The 23,368-nt window shown below is 62.9% G+C and overlaps 6 protein-coding genes across 6 annotated transcripts; 2 read left to right on the top strand and 4 right to left on the bottom strand.

The window, feature by feature from the left end:
* Positions 1-13: 13 nt before the first annotated feature.
* MICPUN_109652 (predicted protein) lies at positions 14-1,439 on the bottom strand. The gene has a single exon (XM_002506712.1). It carries the CDS (start codon positions 1,356-1,358, stop codon positions 189-191), a length of 1,170 nt encoding a protein of 389 aa, XP_002506758.1. The 5' UTR covers positions 1,359-1,439; the 3' UTR covers positions 14-188.
* A 669-nt stretch (positions 1,440-2,108) lies between these two features.
* ODA-DHCB (dynein beta chain, flagellar outer arm) lies at positions 2,109-16,946 on the bottom strand (the record flags this gene model as incomplete). The annotated part of the gene is made up of 2 exons (XM_002506711.1): positions 2,109-16,517; positions 16,722-16,946. 2 exons carry the CDS (start codon positions 16,944-16,946, stop codon positions 3,198-3,200), a joined length of 13,545 nt encoding a protein of 4,514 aa, XP_002506757.1. The 3' UTR covers positions 2,109-3,197.
* Positions 16,947-17,534: 588 nt separating this feature from the next.
* MICPUN_64887 (predicted protein) lies at positions 17,535-17,720 on the top strand (the record flags this gene model as incomplete). Its single annotated transcript, XM_002506859.1, has 1 exon — positions 17,535-17,720. One exon carries the CDS (start codon positions 17,535-17,537, stop codon positions 17,718-17,720), a length of 186 nt encoding a protein of 61 aa, XP_002506905.1.
* Positions 17,721-18,256: 536 nt separating this feature from the next.
* Positions 18,257-19,234, bottom strand: MICPUN_64886 (predicted protein; the record flags this gene model as incomplete). The annotated part of the gene is made up of 2 exons (XM_002506710.1): positions 18,257-18,763; positions 18,806-19,234. The coding sequence occupies 2 exons, from the start codon at positions 19,232-19,234 to the stop codon at positions 18,257-18,259; spliced, it is 936 nt and encodes a 311-aa protein (XP_002506756.1).
* Positions 19,235-19,353: 119 nt separating this feature from the next.
* On the bottom strand, positions 19,354-20,638 carry MICPUN_64885 (mitochondrial carrier family; the record flags this gene model as incomplete). The annotated part of the gene is made up of 2 exons (XM_002506709.1): positions 19,354-20,257; positions 20,376-20,638. The coding sequence occupies 2 exons, from the start codon at positions 20,636-20,638 to the stop codon at positions 19,354-19,356; spliced, it is 1,167 nt and encodes a 388-aa protein (XP_002506755.1).
* A 915-nt stretch (positions 20,639-21,553) lies between these two features.
* MICPUN_64884 (predicted protein) lies at positions 21,554-22,258 on the top strand (the record flags this gene model as incomplete). Its single annotated transcript, XM_002506858.1, has 1 exon — positions 21,554-22,258. One exon carries the CDS (start codon positions 21,554-21,556, stop codon positions 22,256-22,258), a length of 705 nt encoding a protein of 234 aa, XP_002506904.1.
* Between the last annotated feature and the right edge of the window lie 1,110 nt (positions 22,259-23,368).

Genomic DNA, 23,368 nt, shown 5'->3' with positions numbered 1-23,368 from the left:
CGTTAGTTGTTGTAACATCATAGGTAGTTTCGAATGCACATCACAGGTTATACTACACGGGGGCCTGTACGTCTCGGCCCCTGTACCCCGCCCCGCCCTCTCCCGTCGACGCCCAACTAATAAGACTCGTCGACGAAGGGAACCCACCTTCGTTCAAACCTTCGTTCAAACCTTTTGGTTATTTGGTTTTACGTTTGGCGAAGATCGACGACGACCACCGCGACGTTGTCCTGCGTCCTGAACCGTATCGCCCTCTTGACCAGCGCGTTCGCGAGCTCGTCCGCGCCCATCCCCGGCGTCTTCTTCAGCTCTTGCTTGATGAACGTGGCGCACTGCTGCGAATTCACCGTGTCCCACAAGCCGTCGCTGGCGATGACGAGCCACTCGTCATTCGCCACGTCCCTCGCGCATTCGAAAACGTCGGGGACGGGCACCACCGGCGGGTCTTTGAGCGTCGCCTTCTTCGCGAGTGGCTCCTCGCTGAGGTCCTCCAGGAGGTCGAATCTCCCACCCTTAAACTCGTAATCGCCGAACGCGCGCGACACCGCGAGGATGCCGCACACCCGTCCGCCCACGGACCAACCCCCGCAGTTCACGACGCGCTGCATTTCCTGCCGTCCTTTGCTCGACGTCCCGACGGGTCTGTGGTCTTGCGTCAGCTCGACACCCTTCGACGCGCGCACGAGCAGCGCGCGCGAGTCGCCCACGTTCGCGCACACGATCCGGTCGTCGCGCACGAGGACGGACGTGCACGTCGAACCGCTCCAGCACTCGGGTTCGCCGAGCCTCGCGATGTGATCGATGAGCGAGTCATCCGCGGATGTGTACCCGGTCTTTAGCGCTTCGGCGAGGTATCCGCCCCCCTTGGTGCCGTCCTGCACCAGCGCACCGGGCTCGGTGGCGCGTCCGCGCGACGCGCCTTCGCACGAAGCGGCGAGGGATTTGAAGAGGTTCTCGCGAAGCCACGCGCTCGACGCTTCGCCGCCGTGTCCGTCCATGACGGATGCGAAAAAGTATCCACCCGGGAAACCGGAGTCGCGAACCGTCCACGCGTCCTCCATGTACTCCCTGGGCCCCGTCGCCTCCGCGGCGCCCCACTTGTACGAGTACTTCTGCTTACCGCCGGACGAACCGGCCGCGGCGCCCATGAGCTCCTTCATCGTGTTGGCGACGTCGATGCTCGGGATGGCGGGCGCTCCTCCGAGTGCTCCTCCTCCTTTCGACGATGACGAAGATGATGATTGGGCGCCGGCCGAACCGGACCCGGCGGTGGCCGCCGCGGGCTTGGGCATGCCGGGGAACTGCTTTTTCCTGTTGTTGGCGCCCGCGACGCCGCCCGCGATGGTCTGCTTGGGCATCGCGGGTTTGTTGTTGCCGGGGGCAGCCTGCCTAGCGGTCGAAGCGGCCTTCGTGTTGGGGGATGGGTCGTCGTTTCCCCCGTTGCTCTGCGCGCCGGCGATGAAGGAGAGCCCGACGACGCCGAGACCGACGCCGATGAACTGGCCCATCGACTCGATCATGCCGGCCTCTTCGCCGCTCGCCGCGCGCGTGCACGTTTGGCGTCGACCGGCGCGGACGGGTCGCGCCACCTGAGCGCGGTGGCGGGAGTCGCGCCGGACCACGCTCGTCGTTTTTCCCGGCGATCTCGTGCACCCTTCGGACGCATTTCGGGTCATCCCCCATCGATGCGTCACCGCCGCGCGCGACCCGATCGCGCCACCCACCGCCGTCGAGGCCATCGTTGCTGCCATGTGAGCCGCGACGCGATGTCCGTCGCGCTTGGGCCAATGAACGGTCGCGCGGTCCAGCCGTCGCGGTTGAAGCGCGGAGGGCGACGAGTTGGGCAACCGGGGTGGGGCGAAACAGCACAACGTGATTGCGACGCAACCGTGAGTCATCCGCCAGTCAGCAGCGTTAACCCTAATCACGTCGATGACTGGCGCGATGACTGCGCGTCGTTGGGGTTTGTCGTTGACAATAAATTCGCGCTATCTCCTCGGCCAATGGGAGCCGCGCAAAATCCTGGCGATTGGCGCGATTCGACACGTGAGACTGACGCTGAAAAGCACGTGTGAAAAAGGCTCGTTTGGAATTTGACGTTGGCGCTCGCACGCCCAGCTCGCCGGGCTCGTCGGCCGCGGCGCCATAGCTTGAAGAGCGTCGAGTGAAACGCACGCACCATGACCACGGTGACGAGTGCGTTGAGCGCGCGCGCCGTCCGACTCGGCGCCCCGCGCGAGGTAACGCGTCGGCTCCCGTCTCCCCAACCCCACCGCACCGCACCAACCGTCTGACTGTACACCCGCCCGACTGACACGTCCAATGGCTTCGTCTCCACGCGTCTCGCGCGCGCGCTGACGCGCCGCACGCGCGAAACGAACGTCTCGCTCTCGCCGCTGACCATCGACACGCGCCCTCGTCGTCAACGTAGGTCGCCGTCCGCCCGGCTCGCGTCGCCGCCCGCGCCGCGGCGAAGCGAGACGCGGATCCTCCCGCGCGAAAACCCTCCGTCGCAAAGGGCGCCAGCGTCAAACTCGCGTCAGCGGCGTTGGGCGGCATCCCGGTAAGCCTCGCGACGGCGCTGCCCGCGCTCGCCGACGACGGCGGCGGCGGCGGCGGCGGGGCGTTCGGCATCGTCGCGCTCATCGCGGTGGCGGGAGCGGCGTTCGTCGCCGGCCAGGGATCCGGCGGAGGCGGAGGGGGAGGAGGCGACGACGACGCAAACGATCCCCCACCGCCGACCGGGTCGCAGGATTCCAAAAACTATGCGAAAAATCTCACGATCGCCAGCGACGTCAAGAGGAAGGGGAGGAAACCTCCAAAGCCCAAGGGACTGTGACGCGCCGGACTGACGGCGGCGCGCGGGACTCGTGACGTGCGTCGTCTTGCTGAATGTGTAAATCATCTGATTGAAGTAATCCTAGCTAGTAGCGTCTGACGAAGCCTTCGGTCAAACGCTTCGGTCAAACACCGGTCAAACGCGGCATTTGTTCGTCGCGCGCGCGAGCGATTAATGAGGCGTCGCTCCTGCCCGCGGGTTTACAACGGCTCCACTCCATCGGAGCCGTCACCGCGAGAGAGGAAATTGAACGCGCCGCCTCGCCGCTCGCGCCGCGCGCGCCTTCGCCGCGGACCTTCTCTTGTTTGTTTCCTTCGGCGTCTATTCTTTTCCACACAAAAACTGATCGAACGCGTTATCAGCAGATGTCCAGGAAGAGCGCGACGCCCGAGAGCGTCCACTTGATCTGCCCGTGCTTGCTCTTGAGCTGCGCGGTGAACACCTCCTCCCTGAACCTTCGCTCCGTCTTGTACACCGGGCACTGGTACGCATCCTTCATCTCCGCCTTGTCCACCGTCACAGCCTTGATGATAATCACGGGCATGGGGCAGAACATCTCCTTGGGCCTGGATTCGTCGAGGCACCCCGCCTTCTCGTCCCACCTGCATCCCTCCAGGGTGAGCCCGTGAATGTACGCCCCCTCCCTCGCCGGTCCCTCGATCTGCTCGGGCTGCTTCTTGGTCACCTCGGTGAGCACAACCGTCTTGTCTAGCGGCCAGTCGTTTTTCCGCGCCGTCGTCTGCATCACCGCGGTGAGGAACGATTGCGGGTTGAAGAGACCGGAGAGCCAGACGGCTTTGGGCAGCTGCAGGTCGCTGCACCACTGCGCGAGCTGTTCGACGCGCCGTTCCAGGTTGTTCACCCACGAACCGAGCGAGCGAAGCGACGGGTACGCCAGCTTGGCCCAGCCGGCGTACACGGCACCGTCGGCGAGCGCCATCATGAGCTTCTCCATCGGGTCCGACATCGTGAGGTCACCCTTTAAGCCGAGGTCGAGCTCCGCGAGCGAGCGCTTCATCTCGGCGAGGAGCACGTTCATGCGTTCAGCCTCCTGGATGGCGACCATGATGTACGGCGTGATCTCCTCGGTGCGCCCGCGAATGTCCTCCATGTCGAACTGCTCGGGAAGCCTGTCCACCAAGTCGTCCAACACCGTCTTGGCCTTGTCCTCGACGGAGGAACCCTCCTCGCCGCCGCCGTCCCTGGGCTGGAGCGAGAGGATGGCGGCGCAGAGGCTCTCCGCCTCGCGCAGCTTGAAGCCAATCTCCGCGTTGGGGTGGAGGCCAAAGGCGAGGGGCGTCTCCGTGGGGAAATTCTCCTCGATGTACGCCATGGTCTGCTTGTGGTTCAAGCCGCTGGGCGGGGAGGGGAAGCCCGGGAAGTACTCGATACCCTCGAGGAGCTCCTCCTTGAAGTAGGACTCGAGGTACATCGCCACCGTGCGCCTGTCCCAGTCCTCGACGACGTGACCACCGTACATGATCTCGCCGATGATGTACTTGAGGTCGTCCCACGGGACCTTGCTGTTGTTCTCCAGGTAGTTGTTCACGCACTGGCCGCAGCACAGCAGATCGCCCGTGTTGAACGGGTAGTTCATGTTCCACCCGATGCCCGACGCCGCGTCCGGGAGGTTGCCCACCCCGAACTTCTTGCGCTCTAAAATCGCCGCGTGGAAGTAGCACAGCGCGAAGATGATGGACTTGAACTCCCCTTGCTTGGCGCACGCCTCGAACATCTCCTCGGTGAAGTTGTTGTACGCGCGAGCCAAATTTTGCTTCATTCCCTCGGGGGGTTCGTTCGTCAACTTGACGCTGTTTTGGAGCAAGGAGATGGCGAGGCCGCGCTCTAACGAGGGCGGGGGCTCCGCGGACAGGAACAGCCTGAAGTTTTCGTGCGCCCCCTCGGCGAGCTTGTCCACCGTCTTCTCCAGAGGGCCGTTGGTCCAGTCGATCGTGAGGTGGATGTTCTGCAGGAGCACCCAGCCGCCGCTCTTGTGGAAGTTCTTCAGGTTGTTCATCGCGATGGGCTCCTGGCCTTGCCCCAGCGAGACGCTCGCGTACTTGCCGTTGTCGGCGGTGTACCCGAGCTTGCGCCCGAGGTGCTCCACCGCCGCCGCGACGTCCACGCCGGGGGAGAGGAAGATGAACATGGGCGTGCCCGGCGCCGAATCTTCGAAAGACGACGCCAAGTCAAAGGGATCCGACGTGACGTACCGCTCGCCGAGGGTGTTCTTGACGAAGGTGCCGAGCGCGTTGGACATCCTGTCCGGTCGCAGCGCCCTGAACAGCAGCAGCTGCTCGAACTGCTCCATCTTCTTCCAGTCGCCCGGCATCGGTTCCTCCTCCGGTCGCTCCAGCTCCATCCACTCGCGCCAGCGCTTGGCGGAGCCCACGAGGTCGTCCCCGAGCGCGGCGTACTGCTCAAACTCGCGGATGGAGTTGACCATCTCCCAGTTGGCCTCGCCGAGCCACTCCGGCAGCGGGTTGTCCATGCCCTCGGACCGCGGGGCTCGGAGCAGCCAGTCGAACAACTCCGCGTCCAACTTGCCCTGCTGCCGAAGGACTCCCATGGTGAGCTGCGTCGCCATGATGAGCTTGTGCCGCTCGAAGAGACCGGCGGAGATGTACCCGAACACCGCGGACGTGACGCTCTCGGTGAGCGCGGGGACGCGCTGCTCGACGGGCAGCTCCTTGCCGAGCTTCTTCTCCTCGGGCACCCACTGCTCCCCGTCGCTGCCGCCGGGGCAGATGTCCATCCCCTTCTTGAGGATGTAGATGTAGTTCGCCATCGAGTACTGGTACACGCGGTCGAGCACGTTGAGCACGTCGATGAGGAAGTAGAACAGCGCGCCGCGCGCCGCGACGGGCCTGTACACCTCGCGGGTCTGGTTGATCGAGATTTGAGTCTCCGACGCAACCTCGACTTTTTCGGCGATTTCCGTCGCCGTCCGCTTCGTCTCTTCCAAATTCTCGATGAGAGCGATGTCCTCGAGGATGTCGCCCTGGGCGTTGGCGAGCCTGACCAGCAGGTTATCCTCGAGCTCCGTGAGCTGCACGGTGTACTCTCCGAGCTGTCTGACGAGGTTGGAGGACTGCTCCTGCAGGTCGAACCGCTCCTTCTCGACGACGAGCGCGAGGAGCTGATCTTCAAGACCCTTCTCCGTGACGCAGAAATTCACCAGAGTCGTCTGCGCCGCAATCTCGGGTTTATAGTGCGGGTTGGAGAGCTTCGTCTGGAGGTAGAGCTTGAAGTTCGGGTCGTAGTCCACCTCCTTGTCGCCGAGCTTCATCACCGTCGACCTGCCGCGTTTCATCGTCTGTCGAGCCACGACGGGGTCGAGGACGGCGTCGATGTCGTCCTGGAGGTTTTCGATCATCAGCGGGATGCCGTTCTCGATGCAGTGCTCCACGTCCGCGATGTAGTTGGGCTTGGAGAGTTGGATGATCTTGAGCTTGTCGCCCCACTTCTCCTTGATCCACTTGATGCCCTGGAGCTGGGGGTCGATCATGAGCGCCCATCGCTTGGCGGCGGTCATGATTGCGCCGTTCTCGATTGACAGCGGGTCGGTGGGTAAGCCCTCGATGCCCCACTGCGCCTTCAGGGCGTCGGTGGTGAGGACGTCCAGGGGAACCACCCCGGCGGTCATCGGAATATCGCGTTCGACGAGGTCGGGGAGCCATTTGTTGTGCACCAGGGACTTGCGGAATTTCGCGTTGAAGGCACCCGCGTAGGAAACAAAGGAGGACGCCACTAGCACGTCGCCGACCAGTTTGCTGTACGAAACCGACATCTCCTGGATGGACTCTCCCCAGCGCTTGTTCTCGCCCGCGAGGCCGTTGACGAGGCGATCGGCGAGGTCCGCCTTGCGTTGGGTCTTCTCCGCGGCGGCGATGGCGTTGTTCTTGTCCTCCGTCGCCTTCATGAGGTTATCCTCGAGGGCGGCAACCTTGTCTTGCAGCTCCTTGACCCTGGCTCGAATGCCGCTGAGCTTCTCGTTGGCGGCGTCGAGCTTGGCGTTGGCGTCCGCGAGCGCCGCGCGCTTGGGCGCCACCTCCTGGTAGATGCGGAAGTACTTGCAGATGTTGATGACCCAGCTGCACAAACCGGCGGCGGCGCCTGACTTTTTCTCGATGTCCGCAACCGTAAACTTGGGCATGGTGAGGTACTTGGACTCCACCTCGGCGACGCACTCCTCCTTGACGTTGTCCTTGTCGAAGTTGACGAGGTTCGTGAGGAAGCCGTCGACGGAGCCCATGAACTTCTTCGCGGCGTTCCAGGAGACATCCTTGGGAATCTTACCCTTGGCGAAGAGGATCATCACCGCGGCGGTGACGGCGGAGATCATCTTGTCCACGTTGGAGTACGCCTTGAGCTCGCCGAGTGATTTCTTATCCAGCGAGTTGAGCGCAGCCTCGGCTTCCTGGATGATGGGCTCCGCCTTGGCGAGGTCTTCCGCGCATTCGGCCTGGACCGCGGACACCTCCTCGGCGATGGCGGCGCACTCGGCTTCGTCCGCCGCGCCGGCTTCCACCGCGGCGTCCACCACCGCCTTCTCCTTTCCTATGGAGACGATGAGCTGGTCCGTCGCCTTTTTCTTCTCCTCGACGATGATCTGCTCCTGCTTGAGGTTCACCTGCAGCTCGTTGACCTGCGCGGACGCGAACGCGATCTTGTCCACGCCGTTCTCGAGCCTCGCCTTCGCCTCGGACAGCGCCTGGCGCCTGTTCGCGAGCATGTCTTTATACAACGAGATGAGCTCGAGGTACGACTTGGGCGTGGTGTAGTAGTATCGGCGGTCCTCGTCGAGGTACGCGTTGGAGGCGTCGTTGACGGACATGTGCGCGTGCGCGCAGTGGTACTGCAGGTTCTCCAGCAGCTCGGGCTCGATCTCGGGAATCTCCGAGAGGAATCGACCGGCGACGGAGACGAGCGCCTCGTGCGGCCACGGCTGGAACCAGTCGATGACGGTGCAGTTGATGAGCGCGGGGAAGTTCCTCGCGCGGATCCTGAACTTGTCACCGACGGGCGAGAAGCAGAGGCACACGTGCAGGTACTTCCTCACCTTGTCTAGGAAGAAATCCCACAGGTTCTCCGGCGTGTCCAGGATGCCAGCCTCCTTCACCTCCTTGCGCACGGCGTTGCACATCTCCTCCTTCTCCTCGTTGGACATCAGGTCCGGGATGTATCCCGAGCTCAACAGGTCGTTGATGTACACGAGGAAGCGCTCTTGGACGATCTGGCCGTCGGTCATCAGGAACGTCACCGGCTGGCCCTTGGCGCCAGCCTTCTTGTACAGCTCGAAGAGGTCAACCTTAAAGTCGGCCATGCCGTAGGAAGACGTGACGGAAATCTGGAAAACCTCAAAGCCGCAGATGAACGTGGCGAGTCGGGCGAGCGATTGCTTGCCGGAGCCGCCGACGCCGACCAACATGGCGTTGCCGCGCGGGAGATCCAGGATCCTGGTGATTCGCGTCACGTGGTCCATGGCTTGGTTGAAGAGCACGAGGTCCATCACAGCGTTGCTCTCGTTGTGCTCGTTGAGCTTGTCCACCAGAGTCTTGTTCAGCTTCTCGTAGGAATCCACCGGGCAGTACGCGCCGTTGTCCTGCGAGTCGTGCTGTATGAACGCGTTGTAGGAGATGGGGCGAGCCTCGATCGCCTCCATGTCCTGATCCTCGAAGTACTTCTTGGTCACGGTGACTCGCATGTTGTCGAACTTTTCGATGTCGCTGATGAGCGTCATGCGATCGCTGAACACGCGCTCGCACTCGTGGATCCACAGCCGCACGAGGTCCGCCGGGTTGGTGTAAAACTCGGGAAGCGTGCGGCAGATGCCCTGGGTGATGTTGGACAACTCGCGGAGGTTCCACTGGTAGTGAAACTTGACCGCCGACGGCAGGAAGGTGTTGGCGACCAGGTTGTGAAGCTCGATGGAGGCGTCGGCAACCTTCTGGGCGAACTTGGAGATGTCCGGATCGAAGTTCTTGAGGTGCCCGTCGATGATCTGCGCGAACATGGTGGCGATCACCGCCTTGCTCGGCATCTGCACCGCAAAGGTGGCGAAGTGTCTCTGCATGCGCGGCGTGATGTTGAAAGAACCGGCGGTGGGGTTCATGCACGCCATGTACTGGCAGTTGAGCACCTCCTTGAGCACGATCTTCTGCTTGTCGTACCAGCCCTTGTAGTCGATGTTCTGACGCGCCAACTCGATCGGCGTCTGGGTGTCGTACTTGTCCACGTAGGGCATGTTGAGATCGTCGAAGAAGTAGACCATTCGCTTGGCGCCGGGCGGGCCGAAGCGAACTCCCGACTTCTTCTCCAGCGGCTGCTCCATGATCACCTGAAGCGCGGGCGCGTCCATGAAGTTGTTCATATTGATCGTGCTGAAGCACCAGTTCTCCGAGTCCAGCGCGCGCAGAGTCTCGCGCATCAGCGCCGTCTTGCCCGTGCCCGCGTTGCCGACGAACATGCAGTAGTGCTTGTTCTTGATGAAGCTGTTGAGGAAGTAGGAGAGCCTGGTGGACTCCACGGACGGCACGAATATGTTGGCGAAAGCCTCGGACGGGTTGTAGCCGAAGCCCTCCACCTTCTCCTCCCACGGTCGCATCTGCATCGACACCGGGTCGACGTAGTAGTCGAAAACCAACCCCTCCTCGGGGTACAAGACGTTCTTCCACTCCGCCACCCACCACTTGCTGAACTGCGCGCGGTAGTCCACCGTCTTGTCCACCAGCATCGCGCCGCCCAGCGCCCACGTCGCGGCGAACACGAACTGCATCTCCACGAGTTTGCGGTCCGGCGCGGGGGCGCCGCGCGTCGCCTCCTTCGGGATCATCCCGTCGAGAATCTTGCACACGGTACCCGCGATGTTCATGGGCACCAACGGCACGATCGTGCGGAAGGCGCGGCGGCAGTGCTCCAGCGACCGCGGCATGTACCTGTCGAAGAGTTCGATGAGGATCGGCCTGTACTCGGTAGCTTCTCGCGCCTCGATCCAGGAGTCGACCATGGGCTTCCAGCCGATGTCGTCCTGGTTCAGGTAGATGACGCCGCCTCGAGATACCGTCGCCGGGGAACAGTGGAACATGTGGTTGATCTCGAGGAGAAGGCGCATGGTGCCCGTGAGCGGAATGCGCTCGTTGGACGCGAGCGTGAGCATCTTGTTGTCGTCCATGACGGTGTTCATGGACTCGATCCACTCGGCGTCGATGTCGCCGTCCAACACGATCCACTGGTGAACGTAGGAGGTGTTGTTGCTCATGTCGCGAAACGTCACGGACATCAGGCCTTCCTTCCACTCGCGAGTCGCCGGGTGGAGGAAGCCGTAGAGCTCGTTGCGAGAGACAGCTTTGGGGTTCACGGGAACCGCCTTGCCCTTCTCCCCGTACTCGTTCTGCGCGTGCAGCAGAGTCTTCCACACCGCCGTCTTCCCGCAGCCGGCGGGACCGAGCAGGAAAACGGACCATCGCACGGTGAAGATCTCCCTCAACTGTGTGATCTTGAGCACGAACATCTCCTCGGGCTGGTATCCGAGTTCGATGGCGGATTTGGTGATCTGAGCCTCGAAGGACTCGTCGCGCTGTCGGGGAACGTCGGCGAGCATCTTGGGGAACAAGTCGTTGAGCAAGCCCATGAAGATTCCGTGGTCGTCCGAGGTGAGCTTTCCGAGGTTGAAGTCGCGCAAAGCCTGGAGCAGGACCTTGTCCTCCGTGAGATGCGGCTGGTCGCGCTTCAAACCGCCAGCGACGTACAGCGTCGTCTTGATCGCGCGGAGCTTCCAGTCGTAATGCGGCGCCGCGGAGAGCAGATCCTGGCAGAGTCTGTAGAGGATCACAAACTTGCGCGCGAGGAGCTTGGACATCTGGAAGCCCTCGCCCATGAGCATGTTCTCGCAGATCATGCCGAGGTCGGGGACGCACATGGACACCGGGCGGAAGAGCGCCTTGAGCGACTCGGGCAGCTCGGCGCGCCCGGGGTAACCCGGGTTCATGGTTATGAACGCCATGGTCGACGGCCTCAACGAAATCTCCACATCCTCGAACATAAACTGGCTCTTCTTGGCGCGAATGGCGTCCAGCACCGTCTTGTACTGGGTGGAGCACACGGAGAGCACCGCGACGGGAATGCGGTTGAACTCGTCGAAGCAGCCCCACGCGCCCGTCTGCGCCAGACCCTTGTAGGTGGAACCCATAGCCTTGTAGTCCATCTGGTCCGAGCAGTTGAAGACGTACACCTGGATGCCGAGAGCGCGGCCGAGGTCCTTCACCGTCTCCGTCTTGCCGGTACCCGCGGGACCCGCGGGTGCGCCGCCCAGCACGAGCCTCTGCGCCTGCGTGAGGGTGATCACGCATCGATCGGTGAGAGGCGTGATGACGAGACATCCGGGAGAGCCGATGTACTCGTACATGTAGGGAATCTCCGCGTCGCAGACGTTGATCTGGAGTTTGCCGGTCTTCTCGTTGGTGCCGTAGCGGAGCTGCGAGGACCACTGGAACGCGTCCGCGACGTCCACCTTTTCGTCGATGAGCTTTTGGCAGGTATCGCGAGCGTGCACGTCGATGGTGCACAGCGTCAGCACCTTCTTGCGGTCCAGTTTCTCGAGTTTGCCGTTGACAGCCTCGATGATCCCCTTGAGTTGGTCGAGCTGTTTCTGCAGCAGGTCCTTCATCGCGTTGTCGTCGCCGTCCTCGAGCCTGTCGAACGCCTCGTTGACCTCCTGCGTGAAGATGAGGCGCGACACGGTGATGGTGTTTTGCGCCGACTGCTCAAACATCCACTTGGTCCTCGGCATCTGATCGTACTTGGGCACGGACAGCTTGAACTCGTGGAACAGCGCCGCGCGCATCGTCTCGACGACGACGTTGAGCCACTGCTCCACGGGGCCCTCGCACATGCACTTGCCCGCGAACGCGACGTTCTCCTTCTCGCCGGACCACATCGAGATCGCATTCTTGGACGGGTTGCCCATCTCGTCGGGCTCGAACGAGAGGTTGTGGATGTTGTCGAAGCACTTGGACAGGTGCCGCAGGATCATCTGCGGGTTGGTACCCTTGGACAGGATGTCGAGAAGATCCGCGGGGGCGACGAAGTAGAAGCGAGGGAAGGCGATCCGCTTCGTCTCGAGGTAATCCTGCAGCGCCTTCTCGCACATCTCGAGCAGACTCAGCATCCGCTCGAGGTTCTCGAGCCTATCGTCGACGTTGCACGCCTCGACGACGTTGGTGACGTCCGGGGCGTCCCGCATCATGTTCGTGAACTCCGTGTTGACGCCGTCGAACCTCTTGGAATCCTCCGGCAGCTGCACGCGGATATCCTGCGACCCGATGAAGACGCTCTCCAGCATGCTCCACTTCTTCGCGACATCCGCCCAGACGGACAGCACGCTGTCCACCGTGCCGAGCTTCTTCTGCCACTCGTCCACGATCTCCTGGAACTTGGTGCCCTGCACGTACTTGTTCGAGCCGAGGTTCTGGAGCAGCAGGTTGTCGTTCTCGAGCGCCTCGACGATGAGGTCGTCGACGACGATGTTGACCACGTCCGAGTCCGGCGTGAACGGGACGAAATCGAGGTGCAAACCCGCCCAATCCTTCTCGATCTTCACGAGCTGCTTCTCGATGACCAGCTCCTTCTGCGCGCGCTCGACAATCTCGGAGACGCTGTCCGCGCAGGTGTGCAGCTCGAGAGCGAGGAGGTCGCCCAGCGAAAACTTTTCGTCCATCGTGAACTTCTTCCCCGTCACCTGCTGCAGGAGCTTCCAGTGTCTCTCCCGCATCGCGGGATGCCTCAGCTCCGCCACGAGCGGCAGCGAGGTGAGCAGCGCCTTGACCTGATCACCGAGCGTGCGGAAGACGTCGTACTGCGCGCAACCCTTGGGCAGTTGCTTCGTCTCCTTCTGCAGCTTCTTGGTCTCCTCGACCAAGTAGTCCACGTCGATCTTGTCCCACAGCGTGGTGTTCCACGAGGTGAACGTGTAAATTACCGAGGAGATCATGTCCCAGAGGAGCTTCAGGTTGGTGAGATCCTCGCTGGACTTGCGAAGCGCGACGTAGTCGGTGACGATGAGCTCGAACAGGTCCTGCTTCTCGTTGAGCTCCGCGCTCTCCACGACGACGTCGGTGATCGAGCCAAAGACGTACTTGCTGTCCTTCTTCCCGTGGTGGAAGTGGTCCAGCGCCGCGTACGCGGGCTCGATGGCGTCGGTCGTGATCTTGCCCTTGACGGAGAAGGGCGCGAGCTTCTGGAAGAGTTCCCGGAAATCCTCAACCTTCTTCGCGAAGGCGTCGGAGGCTTCGCGAATTTTGCGAGCCTCGAGCTGCTGCATCATGCTCAGCTTCTCCTTGACGTTGAGACTCTTCTTCTTGAGCGCGCTCCACGCCAGCGGCGCCTCCTCGAGCTGCTTGAGGACGTCCTCGCTGATGCTGATGCCGTACGTCTTGAGCAACGCCACGGTGGCCACCAGCGGCTCGAACATCCCATCCGTCTTATCCTGGCGCTTTCGCAAGTCTCGCATGTAACCCATCATCTCGTACAGCAGCTCGTTGCGCCCGGCGTCGTCCAGCTCCTTGTTGGCCTCGGTCGGGTCCTTGGCCAGCACCACGTCGCCGCGCGCCATGAACTCGTAGAGCTCGGACATGGAGTTGACCACCTTGTTGCTGAGGTAGTGCGTGAACAGAAACACCCACTTGGTGACCCACGTGGCGAGCGCCTGCTTCATCGGCTTGGCGTCGATTCGGATCCAGCCAATCACCGCGCTGGTCGTCAGGTGCGCGATTTCCTCCTGCACCGCCTTGTACTTGGCGATCTCGGCGTCGAAGACGTCCAACTCGGGATCGTCGCCATCCGCGCCGTTGGTCTCGATGAACTCCGCCAAGGTGGCGTTGAGGTCGTTGCGCCAAAGGTATTCGTACTTGTCGTAGCCCTCCTTGAACGCCACGCACTCCGCCTCGTTCGCGAGGATCACCGCCTGTAACTCGGACACGCCGTCGAGGATGTAGAAGTCTTCTTCCAGCTCCTTCATGTAGTTGCCCTCGCCGATGTCCAGGCGGCGGACCAGCGTCCCGGTGTTTTGAAACGCTCGGACCCACCCGTTGATCAAATCGCGAACGCCCGGCCGTTCCGGATCGCCGCTCTGGCCAATCTCCGGCGACCACTGGACGTCCGGCACCGCGAGCTCCAGGGAAACTTCCAGCAGCGGGGCCTGCTCCGTCTCCGCCAGGATTGCCGAGTTGACCTGCTCGTTGAGGTATTTCAGCGACGCGAGAATGGCGTTTGCGTACCCCTCCATGACAATCTCGTTGACGTACTCGACGTATTCGCGCCAAGCCTTGGACGCCCTCGGCACGTTCACCTTTTTGTTGGACATCTGGAGGAACTTGGTGATCTCCACGCCGCCGTCGGCGATCTTCTCGTCCCTCTCCGCCTGCAGCTTCTCCTGCATCTCCTTGAACTCGTCGACGGCGTACGTCTTGCCGTCTTTGCGGTCAATCATGAGGTTCTCCTCCCACTGTCTCAACACGTTCTGGGTCTTCTCCACGCTGTTTTTGAGGTAGTTCAAGACGGTGTCGAGCTCCTTCACGTGGGTCATCACCTCCGCGAGGTAGTCGTTGATCTTGTGCGAGTTCCAGTTGAGCGTCGTGATGGCCTTCTGGAGCATCTCCTCGATGTTTTCGATCTTGGACGCCACGAGGGGGCGCTCGACGGGGAGCAGGGTGCGGAGGATGTTGTTGAAGGTGCCGACGATGAGGTCGAGGTTACCCGTTTGCTGACGCAGCGTTTCGTTCCGCTCGTAAATCTTGCGAGCGGACGCGGGCACGCTGGAGTCGAGCAGCATGAAATACTTTGTCTCCCTGAGCAGCTTCACGAGCTTGGGGTCAAAGTTCACGCGCAAAATCCCGGGGATCTCAGCCTTCTCGTCGTACGCGAGCAAGTTGAGCTTGAGCTTCTCTTCGCCCGTCGCGTCCACCTCCTTGGCCCAGTTCTTGAGCACCTGCGTCTCGTACTCTTCAAACTGCGCCGCGATTCTCTCGTAGAGCTCCGTCACCTCTCGCGACTCGTCCGTCTCCATCACCAGCTTGTTCAGGGACGTCAGCTTCTCCATGGGGTCCTTCACGCGCTCGTGCAGGGCGCGCACCCACTTCACCGCGCCCGAGCACGGGGGGAGATTCTTGCCCACCACCGGCTTATCCCTCTGCGAGTTGAATATGGACTCCACCTCCTTGAGATCGGCGCCGAAGAAGCGCACCAGCTCCATCTGCTTCTTCTCCAGATCCGCCATGATGATCTCGCGCTCCAGCAAACCCTCGAACGAGTCGAAGAGCTTAAACGCGGTGCCGACGGTGACGCAATCCTCGAAGCCCTGGATGATGACGGAACCCAGCCTCCGTTCGAGCTCCTTGATCACGGACCGAAACTCGTAAAAGTCGTCGTCAAACTTCTTCGACTCCACGTCCATCACGTCGTACTCAACCTGGTGAAGCTTCTCCAACGCCTCGACGAAATCGGCGTGGATCTGCCGGACGTTCGCGGACAGCGCCTTGCCCTTCGTGCCTCCAACCTCCACGCGCTCGAGCTTGTTGAACTGCAGCACCGTCTGCGTCAGGTCGAGGATGTCGTGGCACCGCTCGAGAAACGCGTCCAGCCTGGCGAATAGCGCCGAGTTTTGAAACTTCCACGGATTCTGGGGCGTCTCCCTCGTCGTCTTACCCTTGTACTCGAAGTAGAAGGACTTGAACGAGCCGAGCACCCTGAGGAGCAGCTTGAGTTTCTCGACAGCCTCCGGAGGTTCCAACCCGAAGATCTCGCCGCCGGGGAGAAACTTTTGCGACTGCATGATGAGATCGTTGCAAATCTGTCGCATGAGCACGACGATGCGCCCGGGGGTGTTGTAGTGGTGCGAGTGCTTCCACACGAGCATCACGAGGTGCATGATGGGCTTGAACAGCTCCACGAGGCCTTCGAACTCGTCCTGGTTGTTCTGCAGCTTGGTGAAGTACTTATCCAGCGGCTTCAAAAACAGCAGGTTGTCGTTCGCCTCCACCCTGGCGTGAGCCACCTCCTTGCAGAGCTTCTGGAACGCGGGGAAGTACGAGCTCTTCGCGAGCTCGAGCACCTTGACCACCTTGCGGATCTTCGCCCCGGAGAGCTGCTCGTGAATCGCGTTGAGGTTCGCCGCCTTGTCCTCCCAAAACTCCAGCTCCGTCAAAGGGCCCGGGTGCTCGCCGTCGTCTCTCATCAGCGCGTGTTCCGGGTCCGTCCTCAGCACGTTCTTGATCTGTCTGGTCCACGTGACGATCGCAGACTCCAGGGTATGGATCTGATCCGTCGTGGACGTGCCAGCCGTGTCCGCGCCCGACACAGCCGTGGACGCGTCGGAAGGGGGCATCGGCAGCAGCGTCTTGCCCTTCGTCTGGCCGATGGTCACGTACACGCTGGCGATGAACTTGTGCATGTTCTCGATCACCTCCCTCGTGATCACCTCCGGCCACCCGTGCTGGTTCCTCGGGTTGGTCAGCACGGGGAGGAAAACCTCTTGCGCCACGGTGGACAGGTGCTCGAGCGGGACGTCGCCGAAGTCTCCGAAGATGACTTTTTGGTCGACGTTTTCCGGGTCGAGCTTGACGGGCGCGAGCTTCAGGAAGCACAGCGTCTTCTTCTTGAACCGGTCCGGCGGGTTCACGGTCTGCGTGGGGGTGGTCGTGGGACGGGTTCAGGTGGGACGGGTCAGGAGGGTGTTCGCGGTCGCGCGACAGACGAGATGGACGGGAAGGCGGGCTCCGCGGGTGAAGTCAATTTTGTGACGTTTGGGCTAGATCGGCGGGAGAGGAAAAATGGGGGACCGGGCGACGATCGTTCGCGGGATGTCGGGACGCGTCCGCGCACGCACCGCCAGGAGCTCGGCATCCTTGAAGTACACGATCAGCCGCTGCACCTCGCTCTCCTTCCAGAACGAGTCGACCGCCGTGGCGCTCGGCTCCTTGTCGATGAGGCCATTGACGAGGTCCTCCTTGCACTTCAGCGAGGAGAGCACGCGTGTCTTGAACCAGTCGCGCAGGAAGACGATCGGGTCAACCTTCGGGACCTTGTTCTCCTCGTCCTCCTCCTCCGCCATCGTTTGTGATCACCAGGCCCCGCGCCTCTCTCGTCCTCCGCCTCTCCCTCTCCCTATCCAGCCGGCGACCCCGTAGCCGAGCGAGGGAATTGATTGCCTTATTTGGGCGTCTCTGCGGTTTTGACTGTCGCGTCGGTGTCACCGAGCCTCCCGGAGAACGGAGGCGGTTGCGCCGCGCGAACGGGTCCTCGACTAGCTCGAGACCCTGGAGCGTTCCTCGCTCGTTCAGTCGACCGATACCGGCGCCTCTGTTGCACGCGGCGGGTTCCTCCTCGCCCGGTCGCGCGCGTTTTGTGACCGCCCGGCGCGGTTGTCGGCATCCTAATCGAGCCCAGTCTTCTTCTCGGCCGAGAGTTGGATCAAACCCGGACCAAACCCGCTCGGCTAGATTCTCGCCGTGATTTTTCCAGACTGGGAACCCTGTTAGGACCTGTGCGCTGGCTCGCGTGCCGTCACACACCTCGAGCGTCGGGTCAGGGTCCCGCGCGTCATCAAGGGTCGAGGCGGCGTCCTCCATCCACGCCACCGAGAGGTACCGGAGAAGGACACAGAGAGAGAGACCCGCACGGAGAGAGGGAGAGAGAAGACATGGGCGGCAGCGCGATGCAGGCGACTCAGAAGCAGCTGAGCGAAGCAAAGATCGACCTCGCGTACCGCGACTTCTGCGCGCACTTGCTCATACCGCTGAACGAGTGCAGAAAGCGGAGCTACTTCCTGCCGTGGAAGTGCGAGCACGAGAGGCACGTGTACGAGAAGTGCCAGTACAAAGAGTGAGTCGCGACGCCGCGCCCCCGGCGAGGCGTGACCCAACCCCTAAAAATTCGTCATCGCCTCGCCGCGAAAGAACCCCACCTAGTCGAATGGGGCGGCTCCGGTCGTCTCCCCGACGACGCGAGGCGCTCGCCCGCTCGCCGTCGCCGGCGTTTTTCCCCTCGCCCGAAACGACGCTTCGCTGACGGCGCGCTCCCCCGCTCCCGAACCAGGTACATGATGCGCGTGTCGCAGCAGAAGGCGGCGTCCGGGGCGCATTGAGAGACGCGCTGAGCATTTAGTCTCACCGTCGCCCTTGTTTTCAGTATCAAATCCAGTTGTTTAACAAGTCTCGCCTACGTCTTTGCGCCAGCTGTGCGCGCGGTCGTCGCCGCCCGGTGAATGAACTCGCGTGTGGTGCGTCATCGGCCCCCGCTCGCATCCACGGGGGATGCTTTCGCGCGGAGGCGTCACAGTTCCACCGGTCGGCGCCGATCGCGCGCACAGCTGGCGCGGGTTGTGTGAACAAAAAAAAAATTGAGAAGTAACGATTTGGCTCGTCACCGCCCCGCCTCTTTGCCCCCTCCGTCTCGCAGCTCCCTCGGCACCGGCGCCGGCTGGTTGACGCCCAACGGCTCGCACCCCGCGGCGATGAGCCAATCGTCGAACGGCGCGTTCACCCCCGTGCTCGGATCGTAGAACCGGTACGCGCACTCGTCCCCAACGAACACGAAGGTGCCGCCCTGCTGGAATCCCTGCTCGGGCTTGGGCGGTATCCACGGCTTCCACCGCTTTAACACGTCGAACAGGTCCTTAGCGCCGTCCTTGGACCACCGCGCCGCCAACGCCTCCGGCGTGCTCTTCTGGCTGAAGTTTTTTAGGCTCTTGTTGAGCTTCAACCGGTCGTAACACAGGGCGTCCGGGTCTGCGTACAAATTGTCAATTGGAAACCCAGTCTCTTTCACGAACTCTTTGGCCCTCTCCGGTGTGCCGATGGACACCGCCACGAGGTTCACGCCTCGCGCGTCCAGCGCCGGTTTAACGTCCCGCCGGAGCTGTATCGCCAGCTCCCAGCAGAAGAATCACCCGAACGAGCGCATGAACGCCACGACGGTGGTCTCACCTCGGGACGCGTCGAGCGCGAGTTTCTCGCCGAGGTCGACGAGGTCGCCGGTCGGGGCGTGATGGACGAGCGCGCCCTGGAGCGCCGCGAGGGGGTCGGACGGGGCGTCCGCGGGGGTATCGCTGAGCGGGGACGTGGAGATGGACGCGGTGGGCGAGCCAGCGCGCGCGCGGACCGAGGCGCGGGACAGGGCGCGACCGCTCCTGCCGTGAGGGGTGTGGCGAAGAGGTGCGCGGGAGGTGAGCCGCGAGATCTCGTGGTGGGACACGTCGACGCGGACGCGTCTCGGGGAGTCGGCGGCGCGCGCGGGAGGAGGAGGCGCGAGAGGGGAGGGAGAGAGGGGTCTGTCGCACCTGGACGCGACGCGGGGTCGCACCGCGGCGTGAGCCGCGGAGGCGAGCGCGGCCGAGGCCATCACGTGTGTCGGCACCTTCGTCACCTGCGGTGGATAGACCTCGCATGAAATCCAAACGGTTTCTCCTGAATCTCCTTATTACACATGCTGCGCGGCTGATACAACACTCCCCCACTCACTCACGCCTTGACGGACTGCTTGATACGACGGAGCGTACCCGCGGTGAGCGCGTCTAGCTGCTCGCGCGTCATGAACATGATCGCCGCCGCGACCGCGCTCCTGCTCAGCTGCACCCCCAGGCCCTTGTACAACCCGCCGATTCCCTCGGCTTTGATGGCGTCGTTGAGCACTTCGACGAACTCCAGGCGAGCTCTCACCTTCTCCGTGAGCGCGCCTATTCGCCGATGCAACTCCGAGTCGGGTTTGGATGATGGGAGGTCCTTGCCCGGCGAGGGCGATCGACCGCGACGATCGGTCCTGCCCGGGGACTTGCGACCGTCGTCCTTCTTGTTGCCCTTCTTCGCGTTGTTTTCTTTATCGGCCGACATCATGAGCACCTTGGCGCGGATGAGGGGAAAGGTTATCGACGTGGCGATCGCCTTGGACGCGGCGCCGATGAAGAACGCCTCGAGGGGCCCGAGGCTCATGTTCGCCGCCTCGTTCGCGGTGAGCTTCCTGCCCTTCCCGCCCTTGAAGCCCCGGTTGTACAGCAGCTTCAGCCTGTCGAAGGCGGCGAAGTTGATGGCGGGGTTCACGACGAGCAAACAGGACGGTCCGAGTCCCGCCCAGAACGCGGGCGCGCCGCCCTTGGCGTACACCTCCCTCGCGGTGGCCACGAGGCCCTGGATCGTGGACTCCTTCTTGTTACCCGCGTTACCCTTGCCCCCCCCGTTCTTCTTGTTACGGTCGAGGCCGGAGATTTGGTGATTGGTCGCGACGACGTCGAACGGGATGGTGCACGCGTTGTTGATGACGCCGGCGATGGCGCCGGTGACCATGCCCTCCGTGATGGTCAGCGGGCGAGCGCGTCCCTCCTTGCGCGTCACGCGGTTCTGCGCGTACGTCTTGAGGGAGGAGTACCACCTGCGGAAGCGCGGATCGTCAGTTTGGGTTTCACCGCGAGTTGGTTATTTTTTTTAAATCTCGCCCAGAGAACGGAGGGGCGATCTGTCGGGCGGTCGGCGAGCGACGGTGAACGCACCAGAAGAATACGAAGTCCTCGACGAAGCACTGCAGCGCTCTGCCGCCCATGCCCTCGTAAAGCCCCGCGGCTCCTTTCTCCGCGAGGATCTTCTTGAGGACCTCGATCGAGGTCACCTTGGGCCCCTTATCGTCCTTGCGCCTGATGTGCGCGGACACCTTGGACTTTGCGAGGTCCAGCGGGTAGACGCAGAAGGTGGCGAAGAGGCCGCCGAAGCACCCTATGAGGGCGCTCTCCAAGGCGCTCTGGCCCTGGTCGCTCATTTCGTGGGGACGGGGACGCGGGACCCGCGGCGCTGCACCAACTGTTTCTCGTTCAAAAATGGGAATAAATCTTGAAGGCCACGCCTGACAAAAAACCAGGGACACTGAAAAAGCAGATGGGCAAAAATCGCAGCGATTGGGGCGTCGAAGCGAGCGCGCCGACGCCTCCACGCCCTCCCGATCGATGCGAGAAGTCGCGGGAACGTGCGCAGACGTCGCGCGCGTCGTCCGATTGGCCCGAAGCGCCTTCCGGAAAAAGCAAAAGAGAATGTCTTCACCCGGGTTCGAACCGAGGACCTTCAGTGTGTTAGACTGACGTGATAACCAACTACACCATGAAGACCACTTGCTGGGCTGTGAGTCCCAGACTAAGCGGCTGTATCCCATGCATCGCATGGGATGGATTTCATTGTTGACCGGAGTCTTGTGAAGAAGATGTCCTTTGACTGATTTCTGGGCTCATAAACGTACTACTTCGACGGCCGGTCGACGTCCGGAATAACTCGTCGAAGGCCTGGTCTTTTTTCGTTCGTGGAAGCTCCAAACTGCAAACGCTGGTAATAAGTTATCGCCCCGCTTCGGAAGTTCCCACTCGGCCGGACAGCAGTCGTCTCACAGCTGCACAGAGTCGGCGTGAGTTGGCAACAACTGCGTGACGTGGGGAACAATCCAACCGCCCCGGTACATCGTCCGCGTCACAACCGGGGGGCGTCCCGGCCTCGGGGGATGTGGGTCGCGCTATCGCGACGCGCGATCGCGTTCTCCACGGTCAGCGCGAGAGCCACGCTGGGCAGACGGGCGCCGCGCGGCGCGCGAGACGCCGGGGCCGGGGGTAATCATCGCGTAGCTTCGGCACATTCGCATTCGTCCACGCCGACGCGCGTCTCGGATCGATCGAGGGCGCGAGCGCGAACGATGTCGGCGCACGCGGCGGGACCGCGTGACCCGGGAAGCTCCCCACCGGACCGTCGCGAAACCCGCTGGACGGGCACCGCCGACGACGTCGCGTCGCTGAGCGCGTGGCTCACCGCCAACGGCGTCGACGCCGACGCCTTCGGCGAAGACGGCGCCAAGTCCCTCGTCGACCTCGCCGTCGAGATCGAACGCGGCGAGACGACGCTGGTGCTCGACCCGCAAACGTCCGCGCCGCGACGGGACGTCCGCGTGCTCCGTCTGCTCGTCACGGACGAGGACGCGCGCCCGGGCATGGTGCTCATCGAGGCGAGGCAGGAGTGGGAATCGGGTCGCGTACGGACGAGACGGACGCCGCTGTCGGAGAAACTCTTGGGGAACGAGGACTGGCGCGTCGCGTGCGCGCGGGCGGTGAACGAGGAGCTCGGCAGCGCCATCGACGCGCGGACGTTCTCGATGCGAGTCGACGAAAGTTCGGTCAAGGAGACTATGATGGATCGCGATTCGCTTTCGTACCCGGGCCTGAGGTCGAGATACGTGATGTACACCGTCGCGTGCGACGTCAAGGGCCTGCCGGAGCCCACGGAGCAGGTGTTCGGGTCGTCAACGGGGGAGATGGGGTTCACGTCGGTGGAGGACACGCCCGCCGGGTGGCTCAAGGCGACGTGGACGTGGAGAAGGCGGGAGGAGGTCGAGGGCGAGACGTGAGGGTGACATTTTTAACGGCAAATTGTTTTGTGAAGATGCCATTGTATCGTGTCACGTCGTCGCGCGATGTTTTCCTAATTCTTATTTGTCGTTTGTCGCGTGACTGTCTCCGCGCGCAAAAGGTCGCGAACCCTAAACTCGTGACTGGCGGTTCACGACAGAGGCACACGTGAGTGACTTTTTAACATTCCACGGGAATCATCGTAGGGCAAACCGGAGCGGACGCAGCGAGGAGGCGACTAGCGCCCCTCGACATCGCGGCGGTGCGCCACGTCTCTCCGGCGACTGCGAGAGAACGGTCGGCGGCGCGCGCGATCGGGACCGATCCTCTCGCGACCCCGCGGGAAGGGACGCATCACGGGAAGGGGCGCGATAAACGCTAAAAACCTCGGCGGGGGCGGATTTTGGTGTTAACCCTTGGGGGTGGGAAAGTGACCGGGCGGGCGGCTCGTGGGACGAACCCTCGGTGGATGATGTCACGCGGCGCGGGCGATGCGGGCGCCAAGCTCGGATCCACCGCGCGCGGCGGCGCGGCGGGCGGCACGGGCCGCGCGCGCGACGCCGCCGACGCGTCGTCATCGCGCGGAAACCGCGAACGGGGAGGTCACTCGTCGTCGCACTCGTCGCGCCACGGCGGCGAGGGAAAGGGCGGCGGCGACGCGGACGCCATGGACACGCTCGACAAGCTCCTCACCGAGCTGTGCCACGCGGGTCAACCCCGAGGCGCGCGCGCCCGGGCAGGCAGAGCCCGCGGCGGCCTCCCGGCCAACCCGTGGGATCGCGCCGGGTGGTCCACAGCTGTGCGCAAAGCCGTGGCGGGCCGAGGAGGCGCCGGCGATGCAGACGACGTCGAGTCGGCGTCGTCGGACGAGGAGGCGCCGGGCGCCGCGAACCACCACCTGTTGCACCATCACAGGCACCACTCCGCGCACGACCTCGACGCGGCGTTTAGCGCATCGTTCGCGGGTCAATACAACGCGGGTCTGTACAAATCGTCCGGGATGGGCGTGGGGGGGATCCACGGCGTCTCGAGCGGGTTTCGCGCCGCGAGCCAGCTTCGTGCGGGCGCCGGCGGCGTTCACGGCGGCACAGCTGGCATCGGCGGCACCC

The sequence above is a fragment of the Micromonas commoda genome, chromosome 16 (genome assembly GCF_000090985.2).
Source record: "Micromonas commoda chromosome 16, complete sequence".
In the NCBI taxonomy this organism is placed as follows: domain Eukaryota; kingdom Viridiplantae; phylum Chlorophyta; class Mamiellophyceae; order Mamiellales; family Mamiellaceae; genus Micromonas; species Micromonas commoda.
The sequence above is the reverse complement of the archived record's forward strand: the minus strand, read 5'-3'. Positions and strand labels throughout refer to the sequence as shown.

What these genes read in the sequence shown, in the direction of transcription:
- MICPUN_109652 (XM_002506712.1), bottom strand. Translation starts at nt 1,358, where the DNA reads ATGCCCAAGCAGACCATCGCGGGCGGCGTCGCGGGCGCCAACAACAGG.